General features: G+C 43.3%; 1 protein-coding gene across 1 annotated transcript; it reads right to left on the reverse strand.

Moving 5' to 3' along the window:
* Window positions 1–440: 440 nt before the first annotated feature.
* On the reverse strand, window positions 441–15,781 carry GPR26 (G protein-coupled receptor 26). The gene is made up of 3 exons (XM_030030971.1): window positions 14,663–15,781; window positions 8,957–9,070; window positions 441–1,365 (listed from the first exon to the last, which is right to left on the reverse strand). Exons 1-3 carry the CDS (start codon window positions 15,328–15,330, stop codon window positions 1,134–1,136), a joined length of 1,014 nt encoding a protein of 337 aa, XP_029886831.1. The 5' UTR covers window positions 15,331–15,781; the 3' UTR covers window positions 441–1,133.
* Window positions 15,782–24,644: the final 8,863 nt, after the last annotated feature.

Below are 24,644 nucleotides of genomic sequence, written 5' to 3' on the forward strand. Positions count from 1 at the left end.
TGCAAATGTTACTGGTATTTAGACCTATGTTAGCTGCAGGCTGAACTGAATGCATGGTAAATGTTAATAGCATTACTATGCATAGGTGCAATCTAGAGCTATAAAGATCTATAATGAAACCTTCTGAGATTTGCACATTCGGATGTGGATTCAGATTATTGGCTGCACTTTCATGGTGGGGAAGGGGTCTATTATTTTTGGTCCACTTGCTTTGGAAATTATATTTTTAAACTCAGCTTTAGGCTCGTATTTCCTTTAAGTAACATATCTGTAGGAAAAAAAAACCATGATTAATAACACCTCAGGAAAAGATTTTTTTTTTAATTTTTTTTTTTTCCCCTGGGCACAGGGCCCAGTTCTGCAGCTTTGGGCAAAATCCGTCTCTTTACAGCTCAGATATACTGGAAGGTAGGCATCCTGACCTTTCCATCCTGTCTACCGTTTTTACTTTTCTGAAATTTAATGGGAAGAAAACTAATGGGATTCTGTGGAAGTTACTTAAAAAACTTAGAGAAGACATGGCTGAATCCAGCCTTTAGCATGCTTCAAAACTGATTTTTCTCTGCCTTCAATTCTACAGGATTGTTCAAAAAATATGTATCAGAAGAGGTTGAAAGCTATGTTGGGCACTCTATGAGTATCTAGGTAAAGATTTTTCTGTTAAGTTTTTCCTATTAAGAGTTTTTGTAAAGCCAGGTTGGCAGCTCCATCAGAGGGAGCGTTCCCTGCAGCCAGTGAAAAAAAGCAGCACAAATAACCCTGTGCAGCTTTTTAGAATAATCTTACGATGGCACCAGTTTGCTCCCATTACTTTCATGAGTCCTTCTGCTGAGGACTAGCTTTTTACCCTATATGTGTGTGTCACTGCCGATGGAAATCAATGGGAGATTTGTATTTGCGGAGCCTGCAGGACCGCGATCAATAGCGCTCTTTCAGTCGGAGGCAGGAGGTGCAAAGTAGCCTGCTTCCCTTAGGTGTTACGTGGGCTACCGGAGGGACACGGGCTGGGCTTCAACCTCTCCACGACTGCCTCCCGAAACCTTGACAGCTGAGGATAGCTACTAGGGATAGGCCAGTTACTCTTGTTTCCCATCTATCTTTCTATGCGTCTCGTAGGTCCCATACCAGGCTCCTCATTCGTTCAGCTGCAATATATTCTGATTGTGCGATTCGCTCGTGAGGGCTGAGGAATTGATGGAGCTTCTTTTGAGGATCTTGTTTATGATGTCTTTCCATGTCTTCTTGTACTGATGCCGTAGCAGAGAGTACACAAAAGGGTCTGAAACAACTTTGCTGTAAGCTAAGCACTTGGAAATGATTCCCCAGTGGGAATTGATGTGGACCACAGAGGATAATTCAACAAGTCTGTGGAAAGAGGAAGGTTGAAAAAGTGAATATTCACATTAAAAACATGGAGAAACAGCACAACTATAAGGCAATGACCCCCCCCCCCACCCCCCAAACTGCAATTTATTCCTGGGCAATTGCAAGAAAACAAAGTAAAGAAAGCCATACTCGTGAAAATGTGAATGTAGTCTTCCCCTTACACATTTCTAAGACTGCAAATGTAAACTCGAGGTCAGTTTCCCAAGGATGGGACTACACAGCTCCTATCAGAGCGTCTTGACCTCCAAACTTCAAGGCATCTTTGACTCTGTAGATTTAGCTGTACATTCACTGAGGCTGGAAGTGGACCTTGGATGTGTTGCCTCCTAAAAGGCTCTCTTGATCATTTGCCTCAACAAATGTTGAAGAGTTTAGTGCAAAATGGAAAAGCTCCATGAGGATATGAGGAAGTCTTCAAAAGAGCCTATTTATTTGTTATCAGAATACACCTTTTGGAGACTGAAAACTGAGTCCAAATCTTTGATGTAGAGCTGGGTTTTCAACTCATCTGGCTCACTCAGGCCATCAAGTTACTTTATAAAGGGGTACCCCTCTCTCTAAAGTACTGTAACCTAGCCCTAATTTTACTGTCTAGTGAACACCGTGTTTGGGATCATAAATACTCTGTGGTAAGCAGGTAAACACTTCACAGAAAGTTTACTGTTGATGAAAAATATCATGCAGCATCTACTCAAAATAATTTCCTGCATAACATATCCTCAACCATTATGCTTTTAGTCTCTGTACCAAAACTTATCCATACGGGCAATGTGTGTTACTTTCTCTGATGACTCTAGGGTTCTCAGTCCTAAGAAGATCTCTTGTTAGATAGTAACATTTCACCGCTTTTTTTTTTTTTTTTCTTCATTTAGTGCTTTTGCATTTTTCTAGTCATGTGGGTCATAAGATCATGTTTCTGGCAGCTGAAGTTCATCACAGACTTAATATAGCTCTAAAGGGAATGAAAGGAGTAGGATCTCCCCAGGTATGTTTCCTCATGACTTTCACACTCATTATCACTATTGAATCCATCCTGCACAGCAAATTTAACTGCAAGTATTGTAAAAAATAATTTCTGCATAGCCTAACATAATTTTCTAAATATTGATGCAAAACCACACTTCGAGCACTAAAGTTTGAGATTGGGACAAAAACTGCCATTGCTTGGTCTCATAGGACTCATATTGCCTTAATTTTAGCTATCTAAAAATCCAGCATCTAGTCTGAACTCGTGGTTCTAGGTCCCCTCTAGAGTATCTGAGAAACCACCTCACCAGTGCTAGCCAGCTTTCTCAGCCAGTCCAGCTCCTAGAGAGAGAGTCTGATGCTTTTGAACAGTTTGTCTGGGTCACAGGAGAAGCACACAAGGAAGGAAAATTCATCATTGAGAGATGGCATAATATATCTTGAATTTAAAAACCAGTCAGTTAAAGGCTAAACTTATACATTTGCAACAAATTTAGCAAGGAAAACCTTTTAACTCATTAGGGGAGGGAGGGAGAGAGGGAGGCAAAAGCTTTATATACTCCTTATACCTACATTAGCACAGACAGTTCACTTTGTACTGAGACAGGGTATTTTTGACAGTGAAATATTGATAACTCCACAAGGTTTTCTTTCCCTGTGTCTTTGAGCAACACTGAAGGGCAGTTCTGTTCAATATGTCTCTACAACTGTTGAGAAACTATTGATTTTTCTAGAGGACAAACAGCCGCGTGTCCTACTAGAGAGCACCCCTATGCAATGGCAAATAAGATCTTTGCTGAAACTGTCTTCAGCTGCAGGTGCTCTTACACCTGCCTGGAAAATACTTCAGTTGCTGATATTTCTTCAGAAAATGCATCGTTTCCAAGGAGCATTCTGAAGTGTGGTCTCTGCAGCAGCAATGACAATAGTGGTGGTACTTCAAGCAGTTTAGAGATGATTTTTTTTCCTCAGTCATTTTATTCTCATTCCATAAACTTTCACTACATCATATTGTTTAAAATAGCGCTGGCAGATGGCATGGTCCAGTCACTTGAGCACAAAAGTGGGACTAAGGAGCCTTAATTTGTTACACCACTGACTACCAGCTTCTGTCTTCTCTCTCCGTTCTGGTTTGCCCAGACAGCAAACTCCACGGCAAAGGACTGTTTCTCCCTGGATATGTGTGCTGGGCTTAGCACCCACGGGTCTGCTGCCAGTGCTCGGGCTTTAGCCGCTGTCATGGAATTGGTAATTCTAATACCGAGAATAGTTTTGTGTACTTTGTGCTAGTAATTTTATCATTTTGTGTATCACTTCCATCAGGAGTGAGGCACACCTGTACAATGATGTTTTTAGAGGTGGTGACATTAGCCAAAATACTCTTTGGGCTCACAGATGCGTGAGACGGTTGAGGTGACCAGGCTAGGTTACAGGAAAATACTTGGGAATGGCTCTTGCCTCTTGACCCACTGGTGCCTCTTGGCTCAGCTGATCACTGTTAAGTAACTTCGAGATACCAAAGAACCGCCGTCTGTCCCATTTCTCTCTCCTTTCATCTCAACTAAACAAATGCTGTTCTTTCAACCTCTCCTTGTAACTCATGGTTGATATCTTTCTTACAAGGTAGGATCCAAACTCAGACATAATTATGTACTCAAGCTGTCGGGGGGTCTCATCTGGTATATTCTCTCTTGTTTAATAAAACGTAGCTTATGACACCCACATTAATATGCTCTAAAATGAGAACTGACTATTTGGAAATTAATAATCTACTGAGTCATATTTACTTTGTAATCTACCATGAGCCATCCTTCTTCTTGTCATTCTCCACTTCACGTATTTGATGCCTTCTTTGCATTTTGAATTTCATCATGTTGAATTTAATCTGGTTGATATACTTTTACCGAATACTTTATGGATGTGCATATGATTAAGTTTAATTAAATTCAGTGGATGCCTTGAATGACCAAAATATGACAAATTTGTGTCTGAGTCTCTGTCAATCAGTTCTACGAGATGTTAACAATCTCCATGTAAAGCATATCAAATAGATACTTCAGGGTTGCAAGCCTAGACTTGCTAATTATACCTTCATTGACCGATCAACTGAAAAGCCTACACTTTTCTTGACAGAGTTTTAAATATTTTCTTTGATTATGTTCCCTAACTGTCCTTGATATTTACACATTTTGCAATTCTTGTGTATTATTTTTTATAGGAAATTACATTTGCAGATATCAAGCATCAAACACAGAAATGCAGATAAATCCTAAGCTATGCTATTCCATTTCGTCTACAAACAATTAAATGTCAGTCTTTCAAGGCATATCACATACTTTATTGCCTTTGAAAGAGGGTTTTGTTTCTCCTTTATGAGGGAAATTATATGCAGAGCTTCAATTTTCATGAAAAGTTTCAGCCAAAAAGACGACACTTTCAGTGAAGGAGCATTAATATTTCAGTGCTCCCTGTAAATTAAATTCTACAATATCAACTACATAATTCCCTATCTTGCTTTCATAACCCACTCTTCTACTGTCTGGTCTTCAATACCTCTTTATTTCAAAGCTATAAGCTGTTTTGCTGTGATATTTTGTTAATATTTTAGAAACTTATAATTCTAGAGCGTGTATCATGTCAAATGGCTAGCCAATTATTTTATTTCACTTTCAGTAAACAAATGAGAATGTTACGTTGAAGATTAAGACCTTGATCTTTTATGCAGATAATGAATACACACTGAAAACCCTTTGCGTACATGTGCAGTTTATCACTTTAATAAAATATATTACTGAACTTGTATATGACCAGCTGGAGGCTACTATGATGGCAACATATCTGTTGTGCATTGCTTAAACTTGAGAACTTAACTGAGTTATGGGGAATATTCTGTATAGATCAGAGTCTCAAACAAGCTAAAATACCTTGTTGTTCAGGAGTGAAACAAAGCTGGCACTACATTGTGGAGCTGGTAGATGATGAAGTTCTCACAAGAAGAAATTCAGTCCTTTCCCCAGGAATTTGGATCAGCTCTTTAAGCTTGCATTCCTAACATTTCTGTTTGTGTCTAATTCTGATTTTTCTTTTTCCCACACAAGTCCCATAGTATCAGAATTAGACCTGAGTTGTTTCTTTTGTGCTAATGTTATGAATAGGCTGACCATGAGTTTTATCTTGATGATGATTTTACTTTATTTTCACTTTATCGCTTGGTAGACTGAATCTTTTATATGTTGTCTTGCTAGTAAAAAAAGCCCTATTTTAATGATCGCTTCTTGATACAAAAATGACATCGCAGTGATTGTTAGCTGATTTACCCTTAGCCAGTTTTGCCTCTTAAGTGGTGCATATATTACAACTGGCCAGCTTCTGTGCAGAAGCAGACCTCTGGACTCCTATAGCTAATCTTGCAAATCTCTTGTAGCAAATCTTGCAAACCATTGCTTTTAGCCCTTGCTGTTCTCCAGAGCTGCAGGAACCACCTGTCAGTCCAGAGATAAGAAGACAGCAAGGCATCGCGGAGATATGGTGATAGAAAGCAGCACTGTCCAGCTTGTACCGAAAGGTTTTTCTATCCAGGAGGAAAATATCTCTACCTCACATCAGCTGAGACATTTGACGAAGACTAGAAGGCCACTTTCTTCGAGTATGTCAGCCTAAGATTGCATAGGAAAAATCATGCATTTATATGCACAGGCAGGCAAGAACATAACTTGCAGAGGAATTCTGAACTTGCTTGTCTACCCGAGCAGGATTTGCATGCAGAGGGCAGGCAACCACTTTAATAACAGAGGTTGTTTACCCCTTGTCCCCAGAGATGCTACAAGGGAATTTTAGTATTCTTCTGCCTGTTCCACCATCCTCCTCTGTAACCTGAGGGCTTGGGGCTATGAACTTCTTTCTGATATTACTTCAGGATTTTTAATTTAAAAACAATTTCCTCACACATTGACAGCACTTATTAAGTTACATGAGCAAAGTTCTGTATTTCAGTATGAAATGCCTGGAGTTGGAAATTAATATTAGAAATTAGTATGACTTATTTTAATTTTTCTTGTGAAAAAGCTCCTTGGAGAAAATAGGTTTTGAACAATGTTATTTAATTGCGTAATGATAAATATAGCAAAAGGAGAGATGTGTACTAATAGAATTTTTACAAAGCAAGAAACAAGCTATGCCTAGAAATAAATAATACAGGTAATACATCTGTCATACTGGTACAGTGGAAATGAATCAAGAAGAATCAGATTCTATTGAGATAGTACTTAAGGTCAGCCACTGAACTAATTAGAAAGGTGTTTTCTTGATAAAAGAGGTGCTTAATCTGTTTTTTTACCTCAATGTAATCTGAAAAACTCTGGTGTACCCAGAGAAGAATTTATCTAGCTGGGGTTATAAGCACAACTGCTTCACTGGTTCGTGGAATTGCTAGAAACAACTATTTGGTTTTAGTGTGGAAGCAGAAAGATGTTATAGTAAAGCCTTGTGATTTGCTGCTTTCAGGCCTCAATTCATGAAATACTTAAAAGCATGTTTAATTTAAGCATATTGCTGATTAGAGCTGGCTGTCCAAATGAGAGGCTGAGCAATACACTTCATCGGCTATCTTCTGTTCACTGCCTTGAACTGTGATTGATTGCCTCTATCTTGTGAAGGCAAAGCTCTGAACATAGTCCAGAAAATAATACTTGCTCAAAAGCCTCCTAATCCCCTTGACTTCAACACCCTCAGACGTACGTGTGAGGCATCGGGAAGCACAGCAACGCACGTCCTCGAATACCCATCCACGCGGTGTAGGGTCCAGTAAGGTCTCGAGGGGGATCCGAGTAGCTGAAGAGGGAATTCCCCATAGCCTGACGTGCAGTGATGGCCCTAGATGTTCTGGAACCGAAAAGGCCAGGGAAGTGATAGCCTTTACCCCACCTGGCATGCCTGGTCAGCGCCCAACCCTTCAAGAATTCTTCGCGCATTCTTCATGCATTCAAGACCCCACATCTTGAGTCTTCTCGGAATTGCTCCCTGCGGCAAAGCTATTAGTCCTCAACAGACCGAAGACTCAGGGGAACATTTAAGTGATCCTTGTATGGACTAAAGGGAGGAGGATCGGGATTTTTCTAAGCCCTCTTCTGTATCTTAGGGCTACTGGGACACCAGTTAGGATGCCACAGAGTTGAGAGGAGGTGGGGAGGTGGTGCCTGAATGCTGGGCTGAGGTGCCCATGGAGAAGTACAAAAATACTTCTGACAAGGACAAAAATACTTCTGACAGTCCTGGTTAGAGCACTCGGCGTCACTCGGGACAGAGCCACGAGCTATTCTGTGGCTGCGATGATTTTCATTAAGTTCCGAGACCCAACATAAAAGGAAATTTAACCATTTGTAATGAGACAAATACTCTAATATCTTACAGCCTGAGAACTAAGACTGAATGCCTGTAACTATAAATCCTTTCATACCCTTTTAGTGTGTGTGGCATGGAGTGTCTTCTCATGACTACTAAGTGAAAGTGAAGGTAAACCTAGTAACACTGATACAAATGTATTTGCAACATTGTTACAAATAAACAGCATGAATCAATTAGCTGTTAGTCACGAACAAAAAATCAATGTGACATGCAGGTTTCCATTTTTACCAAGAGACCACAAGACCTTCTTGAGAATTGTTTTGTTAGAATTAGAAATACAGGATATTATACTGAATTGGAAAAAGTTGGGGTTGGCTACATGCCCACTTATATTGAGTCTTATTTCAGCTTTCTCAATGATTTTTTTATGATAGAGCTGAGTTTGACTGAAGTCAGCCCCAATAATTTCTATTTGATACTGTTGGAATAGGAGATACTTCAAAAATATTTTTTTCCTTTCTCTGTTCTGCATAGCAGCATTTCAGTTTTTCCAGAGTCTTTTAATAAGGAATGCAAGTTGTAAATTTCCTTCAACAACTAGATAACACTTTGCTGGATATACTCACTTTTAAATACTTTCTGTTTCATAGGAATAATTTTGTGTTTCCCAAAGGAGCCATTTCCAAAGATAAGCTAGTAGATAGATAGACATCTGACCATAAATCACAACAATTTTTTTTTAGCTATGAGCCAGAACAGCTTTGATATTTGATGTTTATGACTAATAAACTCTATCCAGTCAGACAAAACTATCGTTTAAGTCTGTGGACATGTTCTCACCTCAGCTGGATCTTGTTGACCAGATTTTATTACAGTCTGACCTATTCAGACAAGTGTCTTCCCCTGCAGATCAGCCCCTGAACCGGGGAAGCAATCTGAGGAGTAGGTGACTACTTGACCTGAAAAAAGTCTGCAAAATCCTGTGTACTGACTTCCTAAATCATTCCCACGTGGCCAGCGTCTTGACTGGGCTGACTGAACAGAGTTTGGCTCACAGACTGCATCAGGATTGTATCAGATAAGTGCTATGACATTTTACATAGTTTTGTTAGCTCAGTAAATGCGATCTCTGTATAGGAGTGGAAACATTGCACAAAATTTTCACAGGAGACTTGAATCATTTTCTGGTTAAGAGTGCCCTACTTCTCTGAGTTAAGAGTGCATCTCAGTAGTCTTTTCCAGTACGTAGGTTCACACTTACCTTGTGATTACATAAGGTGCAAAACAAAGTATAAAAGTACCAATAAAGGTACTTATTTTCTTTGTTGCTCGCTGCCTCCGTCTCTTTTGTTCTTCTAGACAACGCTCTCTTACGCTGTGTGACATTCAACACAAACAAGAACATGAATCATAATATCAGGTAGCAGATTTTAAAGGCTTTACATACGGAATGATGGAAATCAATCTTTCCAGTAACTGTTGTATTCGCATAAGCCAGTACCAGGTGCACTGCATTTATATGGGACAATACCCAAGTATTAGTGCATTGTATGATCGTCTTAACCTCCAAAAACAATTACTGAGAAATACGTGATTATATATTTATATACACACACCCCCCCCCCCCCATTATATCGATTTATATATAGTCAAATTGGTGGAATTCAGCCTTGAATTCAGTTGCAGCTGCTTTTTGAATTACTGTAAGCTGTATTTGCAGGCCAGAGTTTGCCTCATGATATTCAGAGGTTTGTAAAATATCCAGAGTGGGGTAGGCAGCATGCTACTTCCCTAGAAACAGCAATTCCAACACCACTACCTTAGATAGATAGGAGAAACTTCCCAGCAAGATAAGCAAGAAAGCACAATAAAATCATAACGGGAAAAAACATGCTCTGAACATTCAGCCCAGTGTTGGAGCAATCACTATATCCCATAGCTTTGAACTGTGTGGCCATAAATCTTTCAGCAGCCTGTGCAGCTCTGCACGGCTGCCGTGCCGAACGCTCTGCAAAGCCCAGAATTGTACAATAAATCCACAGCACTGCGATACTGACTCCTCACCTCAAACCAGCCTTGTTCCCAACTAAACAGATACAAATTAGTCACACCCTGGGTTTTATCCCACCTGTGGCATTTTAGGACAAGAGTTTCTCCTTTGAGTTTCTCGCTGGTGGTCTCACCAGGCCACCCCAGAGCTGCTAAGACCCGCGGTGTGCCAGCAAGGTCATGGGAGCACGGGGCTGAGACCATGCTTCCACTGCAGGAAATCTTTGAAATCATGCCAGAAGAGTGATAACATGAAAGCCCATCTCCTCCTCTACCTGCTGGTGTGACTCCTGTGCTGGCTGTGCATTTAGAGGGAAATGGATGAGTTACTGTCTTCTCCGGGTGGGTAGGTTGGATGGGCAGCACTGGTTGTATCTCCCAGAGCGCCAGGACCGTCTGTACCTGAATCAATCCCTTTGGGAAAGGGCAAAACCAAAGCCAGACTACAGTCCTGAACCCCCTCTCTACGCACGTAGCAGCGCTGCTACGTGTTGACTCATTGCACAGGTCTCGTGGTAACGCAATCATGACTCCGGCAAACTGGATGGTCTGGCCCATGCGCTGTATTTTGTAACTGCTTGGCATTGGTCTCGCCGTTTTTATCGTGAATTCGTAATTGATGACTCACTGTCAGCTTCCACGCTCATATATGTTAATAGCTGTGAGGTTTATGGCCATACCCTTACGTTATTTGCTGTACCTGCAAATGTTTGATCATCATCTAAATGCATGTTATATCCTGAGGATCTCAGTGTGCTTCGGTGATCTCTGTGGCAGTGAGTTCTTATGCTACCTTTTTGTTGTGTTAAAGAAAGTGTGTTTCCTTTGATCCATTTTATATGTGGTCTTACATTGCCAGTCACCAGAGCAGCTATCATGATGTGCAAAATGAAGTAAATGCTGGAGGAAAAGTTTGTTCTCCCTGCAATAACAAATCATCTTGCTCTTAAAGAATATGCCTAAGTAGAATGAAAACACATCTAGAAGTGTTACATGTTCTGTGTCTGAGTTATTTGCAGCTAGAAATGACAGCTGAGAAGGAAAAAAAAAAAAAATCCACCTTTTCAAGGGAACCTATGTGCTTTCAATTCTGTAAGAGCTGGAAAACTTGGATTATTTTTAGGTGCAGACAGATGATCTTAGAGGTCTGAGAGCTTTGCTTAAGATCTGTGTTATTAAATTCATAGTATCCCAGGCACACGGCAATATAGGAAACGAAATCTCCAAAGTAGGTTCAGTTAGGGTGTTATTAGGGTGTAGAGGGTGGTATTTTTTTTTTGTCTCTAACAGTTTCCCCAGTTACATCTTTTCCTTACTGGCATATACAAAGCTGTCTTTGACTCTGGGAGCTCACACATGACTTGGGAAGTCCTGATAGACTTCAACCCATTTCTTTTGTTCAGCCTTTCCAGATGCAGCTAATAAATACCACATCACAGAGGAAGGCATTTTATCTCACTGCTTCATATAGACAATGGACGCAGATGAGTATTTGGCTTTTGCACACACTTTCATGCACTAAGATAAGAACGCATATGCAAGTTCTTGTAGTGACACTAGTAATAGAACTGGATTATTGACTAAGCTTTCATTTAAATATTCTAATATCCTGGAAAATCTTAGATATATCCCTTTGAAGGTCTGATATTTTAAACAAAGTTTATGAGATACTGGACCTTAAGATATGTAGAGCTGGATACACCAAAGAGATAGTATAGATAATTTGAGTGAAGAAAATACATGGCTTAAGCACTTAAGTGAAGTCTTGCCCAAACCTCTCACAACACCTAAGATATCTTGGTTTTAAGAACAAAGTCAAGAAAGAACAGTATCCAGTAAAAATGCCTAAGATAACTTGAAAGGACATGTGCCCTAAACATTCACACGAATTTGTGCAGTATTTAGAGGTTTCCTTTGTACTCGTCTTGAATGATCTTCAGAAGATCACTCGTGTCTTTCCAAGTCACAGGTAATAAAGCCATCTGTCATAATGCCTGTCGCTAGACCCCCTTGCGGGTGGATTCTGAGTCATAGGAAACAGAAAATTGTCTGTACACATTTCTCAGCATTGAAACTAGACCGTGCAAAGAGCCAGAGAAGTCAAGGTAGTCTAAGGCGGGATCACAAACTTTGTTCTCATGTGCATTCTCCCAGCATCCATGCCTATGCTGCTAGGTACTATAGTAGACCCTGAAATCGCCTGTATATATACCACTTATATAATTCAAATGATGCCTTTGGTATGTCAGAGCTTTATGAATGTCGCTGACTGCTCCAGGAGACCTGCAGCCTTTGTGTAGCTCTCACAGCAGGGAAGGCAATCCGAGGTCTAACCCTTTCAGCGGCGGTAGCTGTCACCAGTTAAGGCAGCACCACCATAGGTCAAACCAGCCACTCTTTCTGTAGTCTAGAAAAGAAGCTAAAACTCTCCTTTCTTAGAGAAAGGCATTAGAATAACCTGATGTGAGAGATAAATAAGAGTAATACACTCGCAGCAAGGTGCCCGTACAACTCTGTCTCCTCTGAAGAAAGGAGGTATCATTCCCACAGCCCCACCGAATCCACCCCTCAGTGAGATGATTGCAAAATGCACGAGCTCCCTCAAATTAACCTAGACCAGAAAAAATGCAGAGGAGGAGAAATACCATTGAGATTTTTGCCCTTTTTCTAAACTTTGCTGTGCAGTCCAGGCATACTTTAAGCATTAGGCATAATGATTGCTATTTCAAATAGTCCCAGTGGGTTTATGACACTGTCCTGGGAGTAACGACCACATCTCGTAGTGCGTGCAGGAACTAAGACCAGTCGAGGTACGGTTTAGCAACCAGACAGCACGTAGGGCAGAAGGGTGTTTTTTCCTCAATGTGACTTGGTGAATAAGGGAAGATTTATGCATGTGTTTCTCAAGAACAGTAATAGGACTTGCCCGAAGTTCTGCTCTGCATTCTTGGTCAAGAGGCAGATCAAAGAGCTTAACTGGAGAATTTTGAGCAAATGTTTCTGTTCCTTTAACAGTCTGCTGTCCTGCCCTGATCCTTTCAGCCTTATTTGCCTTAGGCTTAGGAATCCCCAAAATATGACCTTTTTTTGAGGACAGCCACATGTGCTTTCAGTCCTGCAGCTCTGCTCCTGGCTGGCTGCAAAAGGAGAGAGCTGGTGTTTGCCTCCAGCTTGCAGAGCAAATGACAGCAAGGGGGTCAGGTGGGATGTCTGGCGTGGGACTGCCCTCTTCCACTGCTCTCGGCTTTCCTCTCTTCCAGGCAGACTTCTTCCCCCGTATCAGACGGCTCCCTGCGCTGCCAGCTGCCAGCATTTTTCTGAAAGACATTTCCCTTCCCTTCAGTCTCTGACAGACAGTCTAAACCTTAAGATCCCGTCTCTGACTGTCTCCCAAGCAGCACACGCATGCCTCCCAGCTGCTCTGCCACCCTACCTAGCCAAACCATTTTCTCCCTTTTTTTCCAGGCAAAGACATCAGACCCTTCCCTTTCCAATCACCTGCTCCAGCCACGCTAAGCCCTAAGACAAACGAGCTCCTCTGAGCAAACAAGGCTGATTTCTTTGCACGGTGTGACCAGTGCCCCTGGTTCCCCTTTGCAGAGCTCACCCGTTGACTTTGCCGCCCCCTCCCAGTCACAGCTGGGTCTTAGCCCCATCGGCCCCAGCTCACCGGAGCCTCTCAGCCCTCAGCCAGGACATGCTGATCCATCAGCCACCCTGTCCCACTCCGTCCCGCCTCAGCTGTGCAGGTTCATTTCTCAAATCCCCATTTGCCGAGCAGATCACTCTGGCTCGTCCCGCTGCTCCCTTCTCACCAGCCTGGTCCCATGTCCTTCCAGCCATGCCTGGTTTGGTCCTCTCCCATTCCTCCTCTCCGCTTCTCGTGGGCAGAGCCATCCCGTACTCGCAGCACACACTGCCTTCCTCGTCCCCTGTACACCGGGCACCTTCCCCAGCATCCCGCCAGGACCGCTGCCTGCTCAGCACCACCCTTGGGCTTCATCCAGCAAGGCTTCCCCTCCCTCAGCTTTACCACTGACCCAGGGAAAGCTGTCTCTCCCACTCTCCCTCCTCCAGCCAAATCTGCATCCCTTCCAGATCCAGACATACCCTATTCACGCAAGATTTATAGTTTGTGCATAATCCCTGACGTGACTCTTTTGCACAGCATCCCAGCACCAATTTAAACCAGTCTGGTGCTTGCCTCCAAGCCCTTTATCCTCCCAGCCCCTGGAGACTTTTCTCCTCCTGTGTCTAGGCACAAGGGGCTTGCTTAAAGACTGTAATTTGAAATGAACTTTCTACATCCCTTGCTTGTCATATTAACATTGCTGCTGAAGTCTCTCTCACTTAAATCTAAGTACAGGCACTCAAGCGTATGCGTTTTGCAACGTTATTCCCTTCGAATTCTGCCTTCAGGAAAGATAAAGTTACAGAGAGCAAAGCAACAGGGAAAGCGCGGGGCGAAGGAGCGGCACGCAGCGCCCAGCTTCCCTTCTGAACTCCGACTGAAGGGACATGTGCAGCCTCAGCCTGCTCCCGCTCAGGGATCCAGCAACGTTTTGGGCTGACAGTGCCAAAAAAAATGCAAATCTATCGACCACTAAATCCACCTTCGAAGACAAAGAGCAGTGATCTGATCGCTGTCTCAAAGGGGAGTGCACGCTCAGCCAAAACTGCCTGTTTCTTTGCTCACCCTGCCAAAACAAGCCCTTAAGCATAATAAAAGAGAGTTGCTTCTGCAAGCAGAGAAATGAACACAAGTAAAAAGAAACATGCAGAATAGAGACTGGCAAGAAGGATGCTTGTTTTCTCGCCCTCCCCATCCCCTGCTGTGATACAGATCAGACTGTATTTAACATAACACCGAACCCCATCCTCGCTTCCTCTGCGCTTGCTGAACACACAGGCACCTTACCTGGGATGGATGTCCACAAGCAGCACCAGGGTCTGCATAGTGATCACGTCAATCCGCTTACAGTGAAACCGTGCCACCTTCAGCACTTTTAGATATGTGAAACACAGGACTATAAGGGAGAGGAGGAAGCTGAGGGTGTGAAAGACCCCTGTGAAAATCACAAACTGTGTCCTATCCTCTGGTCTCTTGTTGTACAGGGTGCAGGAGGCATAGAGGTGATGGAAACCCACCCAGGAGAGAGAAGCTGCCACTATCGGGAACGACACCGAGTGTAACCACGTGTAGCTCAGTATGAGAGCAGCATCTCTGTACCTCATTTTGGAGTGGTAACTTAGAGGGAAGACCACAGCAATCCACCTGTCAATGCTCAAAGCTGCCATGCTCAACATGGAGTTCGTGGTGAGAAAAGTCTCCAGGAAGCCCACAACGTGGCAGATCTGATCTCCTCCTGGTTGACTCTCGTAAATGATCCCAGCCAAGGTCAGGGGCATGTTCGAAACAGTCATCAACAGGTTGCAGAAGGTGAGGTTGAGGATGAACAATCCCGGGACCTGCTTGCGGATGTCGGCGCTGTACAGGAAGCACAGCAGCACCAGCACGTTGGCCAGCAGGGCCACGAGCATCAGCACCACCACCACGAAAGCCAGGATCACCTCCCAGATGCTCATGGTGCGTCCAGTCACAGGAGGGACATCTCCGAAACTGCGCCGCGCCGGCACCCGGGCAACATGGCGCGAGGCGCGCTCACCTCGCCCTCCTCGCCAGCCTGCTCGCACTCTTGCATGCCCTCCGTATTTTTAGAGGAGCTGCGGGTTTTTTTCTCCAACCTCCCCCTCCTCGCTGCTCCTTTCCACGTCAACGCTTTCCGAGATGTGCACAAAAGCACTGGGAATGCCCATCAAACTGCGAGGAGGGCTTAAAAAATATCAGCAGGACTGAACCACCGTCTTCATTCGGTCCGTTTGAAGGAGAGCAGGTGATTCTGAGAAACTGCTCTCCCGAGATCCCTAATTATCAGCCCAAAGCTTGCAAGCGATTCACCGAGTGAATTGTGCTCTCTTTCTCCCTTGCTTTCTGTCTCTCTCTCTCTCTCTCTTGCTCTTTCTCTCCCCTCCCCTCTCCTCCAACCCTCACTCCCTTCCAGGCTGAATGTAACCTGCTTTTTATGATCACAGATAAAAACCCCATTAATGGATTAAAGCATGCACACTGCTGGTGATTCGCAAACGTGATTATGTCATCCCCACTCCACAACCCCTCCCCTTCTCCTTGCGATTGTGACTAGACTTTCCTCAAGAGAAATCCCATGCTTTCATTTAATTGATTTAGCCATTAATTTGCAAACAGCCATGTAACCAAATTCCTGCGCTCCACTGTGTTTCCTACAGTTCGGTGCATCACTTTCACAGTTCCTGCCTGCTCTCAGCCAGGGCAGGGCTTTTCTTTTCTCTTCATTAGCTGTGCTCAGAAAGATGGGGGAAAATGGATGTATTCTGCCACTTCTCTGGAGCTGTCATTAGGCTACCGGCATGGTTTTACTGCTCTCGTTTAGCACTCTGCAGTCCTGTGTCTCCAAGCACGACGCGTAGGAGGAAAATGATTGCCTCCCCTCCTCCTTTAAAAGCAGGGAAACCAAAGCCCCAAATGCCACTGTCACATGCCCAAGGTCATAGAGCAGGTGAGCGGCAGAGACGGCAACGTGCTGCCCATCTCGCTATTCAGTCGGGCTTTGTCCCCTCCAACAGCCTTTGCTTCTTCCTAATGAAAGCGTCCCTCCCTGTGAGGGTGAGCACCCTGTGAGATCAAAACCGAGAAGCAGCTTAGAAAGGAAATAGGAATGAGTCTGTATTGCAAATAATTAGGTGTTAAAATTAAGTTTGTTTTAAAAGACGGAGCAGGAACTGTTTTCTGATTACCTTTCCTGTCTCTTTAAAACAGTTTGAACTGGGAATGCTGAGAGTTTGCGAGCAATCCGGACAGCTTTCTCATCAAGGCAGCCAAGCCTTAATCCCTGCACAATAAGAAGGCGAAGGATACCCTGCAGCACAGTTATTGTGGCTTAGTAAGTGCCTCTGCACGTGTGCGAGAGCTGGATGCTCAGGCGGATTTTTCCTCTGCTCGCAGCCCTTGCCAGAGCCGTGCGTGCTCGATTGACAGCAGCTATTCGTCGCAGACACTCGGGCTCATCCGCTCAGCAGCAGAGCTGTCACGCTGCACGGTGTCAGAGCTTTATGTGCTGTAGGAAGGCCCTTTCTCTTCCAATTTTGGTTTGGTTTGTTTTCTTAAACCAGGCTTTAAAGGGCTAATAGAGACAGAAGACGGTCATCAAAGACAGCTGGGACTCTCCAGGACAGTTCAGCTGGGTGCGCAGCAGCAGAGGAGCAGCTCAGGGTGCAGAGCTCGGGTCTGTCCGTGATTCCTGTGAGCTCCCTGGCTCCAGAACACAGGTACTTGTCCTCGTTCTGGGTGGATGAGGAGCAGGACTTCAGTGTCTGGTCTTTTCCTGAGGCAGGGATCCAAAGCTACATGAGAAAAGCCTAAAGGTGACTCCTCCTTTAAATAAGAGGGGTCTTTACCCTCTTAGGAGAAGTAGGCTGAGTTGATGAGAGAGAAGATGCAGATCTTGCTGCTGTGTGGCACCAGAACCTCAGCAAGTTTCCTTCTTGGGTAGGAAGCAACAGCCCTGGCTGAGAAAGGTGTCCGAGCATCAACAGCCTGAGCAGGGAGTCCACGTTACGGTACCTAGCGTGACACCAGCTTAAAGCTCAACGAGCAAAGACAACCGGAGGGCCCTAAGGAAGAAGCCACATGAGTTGGGAGGCACTGAGAAGAAAACTGCGGCAAGACTTGCTGTGACACTAGGAAGGACAGGGAAAAAGGAAGGGAAAACCTGGTGACATAAGGGAAGCAGGTACTCTGTGACGGTGGCAGAGGGGAATCTCATGCCCGCTTGGTGTCAAGGTGATACCTGACGACTCCTTCCCATGCTCAGCCTCCTCCCTGGCTCAAAGCAATGCTGGAAGGCCCCCAGCTGCACAAATCATTCAAGGGCCAGCAGCACAGGTGCTGGGTAATTTAGTCATTTATCTTGCCTTGCAACCCACGAGGCTATGGGTTTCTCAGGATGGTTTCCTGAAGCAGTGTGCTGTTTTCCCTCTAGTGAGCTGTGGTGCCTCCTGGATTCAAAAGTTCTGCTTGTGAGTAAGTCCCTGGTGTGACGGGGGGTCTGGCATCACTGTCGAGCCTGGGTGGACAGGGCAGGAGGAAATTTCCATCTGGAGATAAAGGATTTGGGATTACAGTCAGGAAAGGAGGATTCTCCCAAAGTGATGGATCGGTGTGAGATAATGTGAAAGAGATTGTTCAGTGATGGAATACAAAAGGTCAGATTTGGGGATGGCATGGGATAGACACTGCAGTGGACCTGTGGGGAGGGGGCCAACATGGAGCTGATGTTGTGGAGGAAACAGTGGACAAAGGGTAATGGTGGAAATGCCTTGAAGGGCAGGAGAGTCCAGCAGGACTATGGACTGGCTCTACTGGATCTCTTTACTGGGGAGTGGAGAAGCATACAGGAGTGGATAGCTGCAGGACGGTCAAGAGGAGACCTGCTGTCTCCTCTGTGTGGTGCCTGAGCTCCTTCCTCCAAGACCTGCAATCTCCCCTTCCTCCACCTAGCCCTTTTTCCCTGGAGTTTGGTAGGGTGCTACGACCGTTCGTATCGGTGTGGGAAAGCTAAATTAAAGCACCAAGTTTGGCATGTATTTCAGTAATTGTTGGCCTAAATGTATGAAGCATTCCTAGTCCTATGCTTCACAGCTTACTGATTGCTTTGCCTTTTTCTTTTCTGTTCTGTTCTCCTATCAAGCTATTCTGTGTTGTACAAGTTTCTCGGGTAAAGGAAACATTGTTATCGGTAAGACCAAACTCCCAATGTTCACGGGAAAATTGTAACAGCTAAAAAGGGCTTAAATCTACAATCAAGTGAAAAGCTTTCTAGATTTCAGGAGAAAGCTGAAGTTTTCTCTTGATGACTGATTTGAGTCTCAGTATGAAAGTCTGACTCTAAAGGCCCAAGTAATTTACATAATTGATTCCCCCGTTGGTAATCCCTGCAGCTGAGGATATTTACCGAATGCTTCTGGATTTATTTATTATGCGTACCTAAAAGAGCATGATGGACCCATCAAATAGCTTCATTTTGTACAAATCAGGAGGAAAGAATATGCTGTGCATATTTTATCGCTGTAGAGGAAATGACTGTGTTGCCTGCGAGTCCCTAATGGCAGGGACTGCAAGTTTGGTTTGTAATATTTCAATGACAGGCTACATTATGAATTAGCAATAAGCACTACTAATAAATATCAATTCTCGCCAATGAACTCTGACAGTACTAGTTCTGCGTTTAGAAGATCGGTAGTGCTTTGGCATTTGCTCCGTTATCAAGCACACGAAACCACAGAACATCTATTGTACTTTCTATATATTAACTGCAGGGGTGACTCGGTGAAGCAGCATGGCCCAGCAGATAGAGCAACAGGCTGGTAACCAAGAGACCTGAGTCCTGAGTGACCACGGGGACATCAGTTCACCAAAAATCTTCCATCTTTGCTTTGCCTCATAAACTCACAGGGACAAGGGCAAGGTGTTTGTACACAGTGAGGCCCTGATCCTGAGTTTAAAGGCCTTATCTTAATCAAATGATGAATTTTACCCACAAATGACCAGGTTTAGAAGGATCACACAAATCTCTTGCCATTCTTTTACAACAGCCTATAGCTAATGGATTTGTGGCCTACATACCGCATGCATACCAGTTTACCCTGATGGAGATGTGGTTTGTACTAGTATTGTACCAAACCGGAGGGATATTGCAACAATATGAAACTCCTGTAGATAAGAGATTAATTTATTACTCTCCATGCAGTAATTTTTATTACATTTTTGTCTGTATTTGGCAATGGACAAATGCATGAAGCTGATTAAATCTTCAATATTTCAGGTTGACCTTTCAGTTTCAAAAATTCTATGACACATGGATGGAAGATTTGTCTTTGCTGGGGTGTTCATGAAGGGAAAAACTTTCTTGGCATGTTGTCCCACTGAGACAATGAAATAGCTACTTTGGATAAATGAAATCTTCAAAGTTATGTCCTAAATATCCTAGATAGGAGGCTATTCTGATGACCTAAATAAAACATCTAAGACACTCATTTCACGGGAAACTAATGTTTAAGACTTTGCACCACTGAGAAAACTACTTGAAAATCTAACCTGAAATTGCATTTGAGATCTGATGCATTTCCTTTGTACTGAAGTTTGTCGCTTTCCAATTTTCCTCTGTCAAAACTGGGGAATCTCAGTTTCATGCTTTCACTGCACTTTCCTTCTCCTGTTGTCTCACCTTCCTCCTTTGATCAGCAGTGTACAAACTTTACAGGACTTTAATAACAGCAGTATTGACACATGGAAGAGATTGTTTCTCCTTTATCTGTGTCTCAACCAGTTCAAAGACAACCAATTTTCCCCAGAAAGCCAGTGTGCCTGCAGACAGCCCATGGGTATTTCCTCTTGCCTCCATCAGCCTTTACTTTTTGCTTCACGGCTGTTTGGAGAGTTTGTAATACATTCATGAACTGTAGAACTGGGTCATTTCACTTTATTGTCAATTAAACTAAATTTTAGTAACAACGGTATCTTTAGTCTGATTATTTGAAGGTCAAGTCACATTGGAAAAAACAAAGTGTTATCCTCTTTTACGTGAGTAAGATAATGGCTCATGAAATCATCGTTCTGCTGGATCGGTGGTAAAGTCTCACTGACTCCAACCGTCAGAATTTCACCTTGTATGTATAGTACAGATAACGTGAGTAATGACTTGCGTAATGTCTACGTACTGTGTCAGGATGGTAGACAGACTTAACGGGGCAGGTGGCCCTGGTAGTTCATTGCTCCATTAACAATGTGAGAAGCAGCAGAGAACACTTTCTCCTCTGCAGCTGCAAAATCATAACTTTTGATTCACTGCATGGCAAGTGATCCAAGCCTTTGGTCGCCGTGCCAAGACAGAAGCTCGAGAAGAAAAGGCACAAGGAAGCTCTTTAAGCACTCGTAGAGTTGACTTCGGTCTGTCGTCAGCCCAGTACCATGCAAAACCTTGGCAAGGTCGCTCGGTGGAGAGAGAAGCCGCGGCTCTGTCCCTCTCGGGCCCTGGCTGGCAGGGTGTCATGGTGCAGAGGTAGCTGCTACGCCTTCTCTGTCACCTTCACCGACCAAAATTTATTTTACTTCAGCCCCCACTCTTCCTAGACCCAAATAACTAGCATCACGCCGTGGCTTCTCGCCTGGCTCCTTGCTCTCCAGCAGCTGCCGTGTGTTGCGCACAGAGAATGCTGCATGGTACGCTGGAACTAACTGGGGGTTACTGGCCAGCCAGATGGTTTCTCATGGGCCACTGCTTTGGGGAACTGGGGAGAGAACCCCTCCGCTGCCTCTCCCTGCAACCCATGTAAGTGCCACCACAGCTACAGCAGCGCTGCTCACCAGAGCCCTCCTGGTGAATTATTCATGCTCAGGTTGTCACTGTTAGTTTGCTTCGTGCAATTAAAGAAACATCAGGTCCTGAGGCACGTGGCTGATGCTCCTGGCACTTCTGCCTGCTGGATGGATTTTTAAGGGCTCTTAGGGCAGCTAAGGAAATCAAATCAAGCCGGCAGCAGCAGCAGCAGCAAGCCATGCGAACCTTCGAGTCGGGGATTTTTGTGGGTGGACGTGTGTGTAGGTGGAAGGCACAGCTCTCCCTTTCCCTGGGCTGCTTCCGAACCAGGTGAGAGCTTTCTTCCTGGGGACCAATTAGTGGATGAGCAAGCTCAGTCACTTGGTGCGAGTAGGAGAGTAACTTGGTCGGTCTGTGTTATTCCTGCAAATGCGGGATGTTAAATGACATATTCCAGCATGGGATTTGGGTCACAATTTATATTTTGGAATCACTCCATGTCAGTGTCATCAGTGATGCAGATATTGAGTCACACTTCATGTTCAGCTATATTAGAATAGTATTCATTTAAAGGAGAGAGTGCATGGATGTACCTGCTTTATTTGGTTTACCTACAAAGACAACAAGGAGGGCTCGAATGAAAGCTGGGCAGACAGATTTTAAGTGCACTACTATTTCTCACAAAAAAATATATTTATTAGCAAAAAATAATTAGTTACATTTTAATTTTTTAAAAGATGTAAGAGACTTTTCGTTTTGTTTTCTGATTTTTTTTCGTTCTCAACCTGTCCTCACCTCTTTCTTATATGTGAATGAATAAAAGAATAACTAATCTGAAATTTAACACAATTTTTGAGAGATGTTGAAAAACTCAAATCAAACAAGCAAAAAAAACCCCTATTTAAATTAGAATTAAATGATTAATTTAATTAATTTCCATAATATTGCAGCCTTTAGAATAATATCACTACTTTCAGAGAGGGGAAGTAAATTTTTCCATCAGCTCTTTCACCATTCAACTTCTTGCATACACATCTGCAGAGGTTAGAATTATTCAGCACGCCCCAACACACTTTCTGACCCCAAACCTGGAAGGTATTTCTAGAAAGGCTGATTTCCAGCCTCCAGGAACTGTTGAAACATTATCTAGTATGCTACTTGCACCAGCTCAATGAGAATTGCCTTTGGAAAATTGGGAGAAAGGAATTCATGCATTTGAAGTCTGCTTAGATGATGCCATCATTATTTGCAAGCTGCATAGCTATTCTGATGTTATTCAGATGAAAACATGCCAATCAAATATCACCTGAATTTCAAAGACTGTTAGTATTGCTCTGAGTTACTCTTATGTTTTCCTGTCAATGTTGTCATGAGAGCAAACTGCTGTGCACGTAAAACCGGCTCCGTGAGTACCCACGAGCGCTTCTCCCACAAGGAGACACAACGAGGACTTTCTCAAACATTGAGACTGTCTTGACAAGAGCTCAGCTGTCCCAGCTGATGGCAATGACCTTTTCTTTTTCAGGTTTGCTCTAAGGACGTGGCAGGGTCCCTCAGAAAAGCGGAGCTGCCCTGTGAATTGATGGTAGCAACGTGAGCTCAGGTAGGGCTGCATTTCAGAGTCGTCGCTGGCAGAGGTCCAGCATGGGTTTAGGGCTAACAGGGGTGGCTTTCTCATCAGGACAGTTTAAGGCACAAGCCATGCCTTTCTCTGTCTTTGTTCATTAACTTTAGAGACTCGTGATCATCTTGCTGTGTGGTTAATTTGCAGCAGGAGTCCTAGAGGTCTCCGACAAATCCAAAGGCGCTTCGTCTTAGCTATGTCTACATATACATGGGAGGAAAGCTTTGCCCTGGGAAGTCTGCGCTTGTGCAGGTGATTTCAAAAGTGCCTGAAAAGATTTAGAGACCCATGTCCAAATGAGAAGGCAATGAAACTGGAAAGGCACTCATTCAGGGAAAGTAATTAAACTCAGGAGTGACCTCTGGTACACTGCTCATAATGCCACCTAAGATGTGACAGTCACTCTGGGGTTTAAACTGGCATGGGAAAAGCATTGGATATTTAAAATGCAGAGGAAGAAGAAAGACAGTCACTAATTAAAAGACCCGAAATATTCTTGGGTGTCTGAAGACAGGTAAAACAAATTCATTCCCAATTTTTGTGGAGGAAAGGCAGGACTGAATTTGCTAGATACTACATTTTATATTGGTCCCGTGTTCTGACAACCAAGTGATATCCATCACATCCACACTCTTCTAGGCAGAATTTGTTCTCTTTAGCCTGTAGTTCTTCAAAATGTCAGAGCAGAAGTCACTTTTGTCACACTTGCTCTTTTTAGATGTGCAGTATTTCAATTTCCTCTTGCCTTAAACTGGGCTGGCTCCTTCTCACTCAGCAAAGACGAAAATAGAGGCTTGCAACAGAAGGCTTTTAAAACGATACGTAGATATCAGTGCCTATTTCTATATAAAAAGTCATGCATAAACACATACTCTCATAAACTTCCATTTAGCAATTAGTTAGGTATTTTATTTTTTAAAATTGCTTCTAGTATAGCAATTTTACTTGGATATTCATACCTATTCACTTCTTTGGGTGACATGTCCATTATTAAAAGTGTTATCTTGCGATTGAAATAAATGATTTTTGCATCTTGTTTTTCTATTGAGCAGAGTATCATTTCTGCCCTTTCTAATAAGGTCTGCAGGGGAGGAGGTTATTATACTTATGGGGATGATCTGACCAAATACCTCTGCTTTATTAACGAAGGATATTTGGATCTTTGCCTCAGGCTGGGCAGAAGAGTTTGGGTTCAAAAATATTTTTAATTTACGTGCTCATATGTATTTTTTACACAGCTTGCTTTTGCTTTGCCCCCCTTACTGTGCTGGATTTGTGGACTTCAGAGCTCAACTAATTGTGATCACCTGCAAATTCTCGACCTGATTGCTTAACTATTTTAAATATACTGGAAAGCTTATTAATGCCATTCCAGCTCAGGGAAGGTAACATTCAATTCGTAGGTCTTTAAGAGACTAAAAGACTCATTGCAAAGCAGTCTATTAAAGGCTTAAGTTATTTCCCTGTAACAGCTCTTCTGGGTTTGTGATTCCTTTGGATTTGTGATATATTGATAAGGTCTTATAAGGCTTCTTTTCGCTGGAAGCTTTTCTACAGGTCCACTAACTTCAAGGACTTTGAAATTCTAATTTTAATTATTGCTTTAACTGGCTTACCATGGTAATGAAGGAATTATGCAATCCCTTCGATAAGCCCAGGCAGCCTTTTTAAATAGATATGTTATTTCCAGGCCCATAGTTTGGGAAGCACTATTAATGAGGTATGGCATGCCCTTGCTATCAGTTCAGCCTTTTTGTTTTAAAATGTTATTAATGTAAACGTTTTTAGTTAGAACCTGTAAATCTTAGTCAACATTTTACAGGCAAAATGGAGGGCAAAAAGGAAGTGAATACTAACCATAC

Source organism: Aquila chrysaetos, chromosome 11 (assembly GCF_900496995.4).
Source record: "Aquila chrysaetos chrysaetos chromosome 11, bAquChr1.4, whole genome shotgun sequence".
Classification (NCBI taxonomy): Eukaryota; Metazoa; Chordata; class Aves; order Accipitriformes; family Accipitridae; genus Aquila; species Aquila chrysaetos.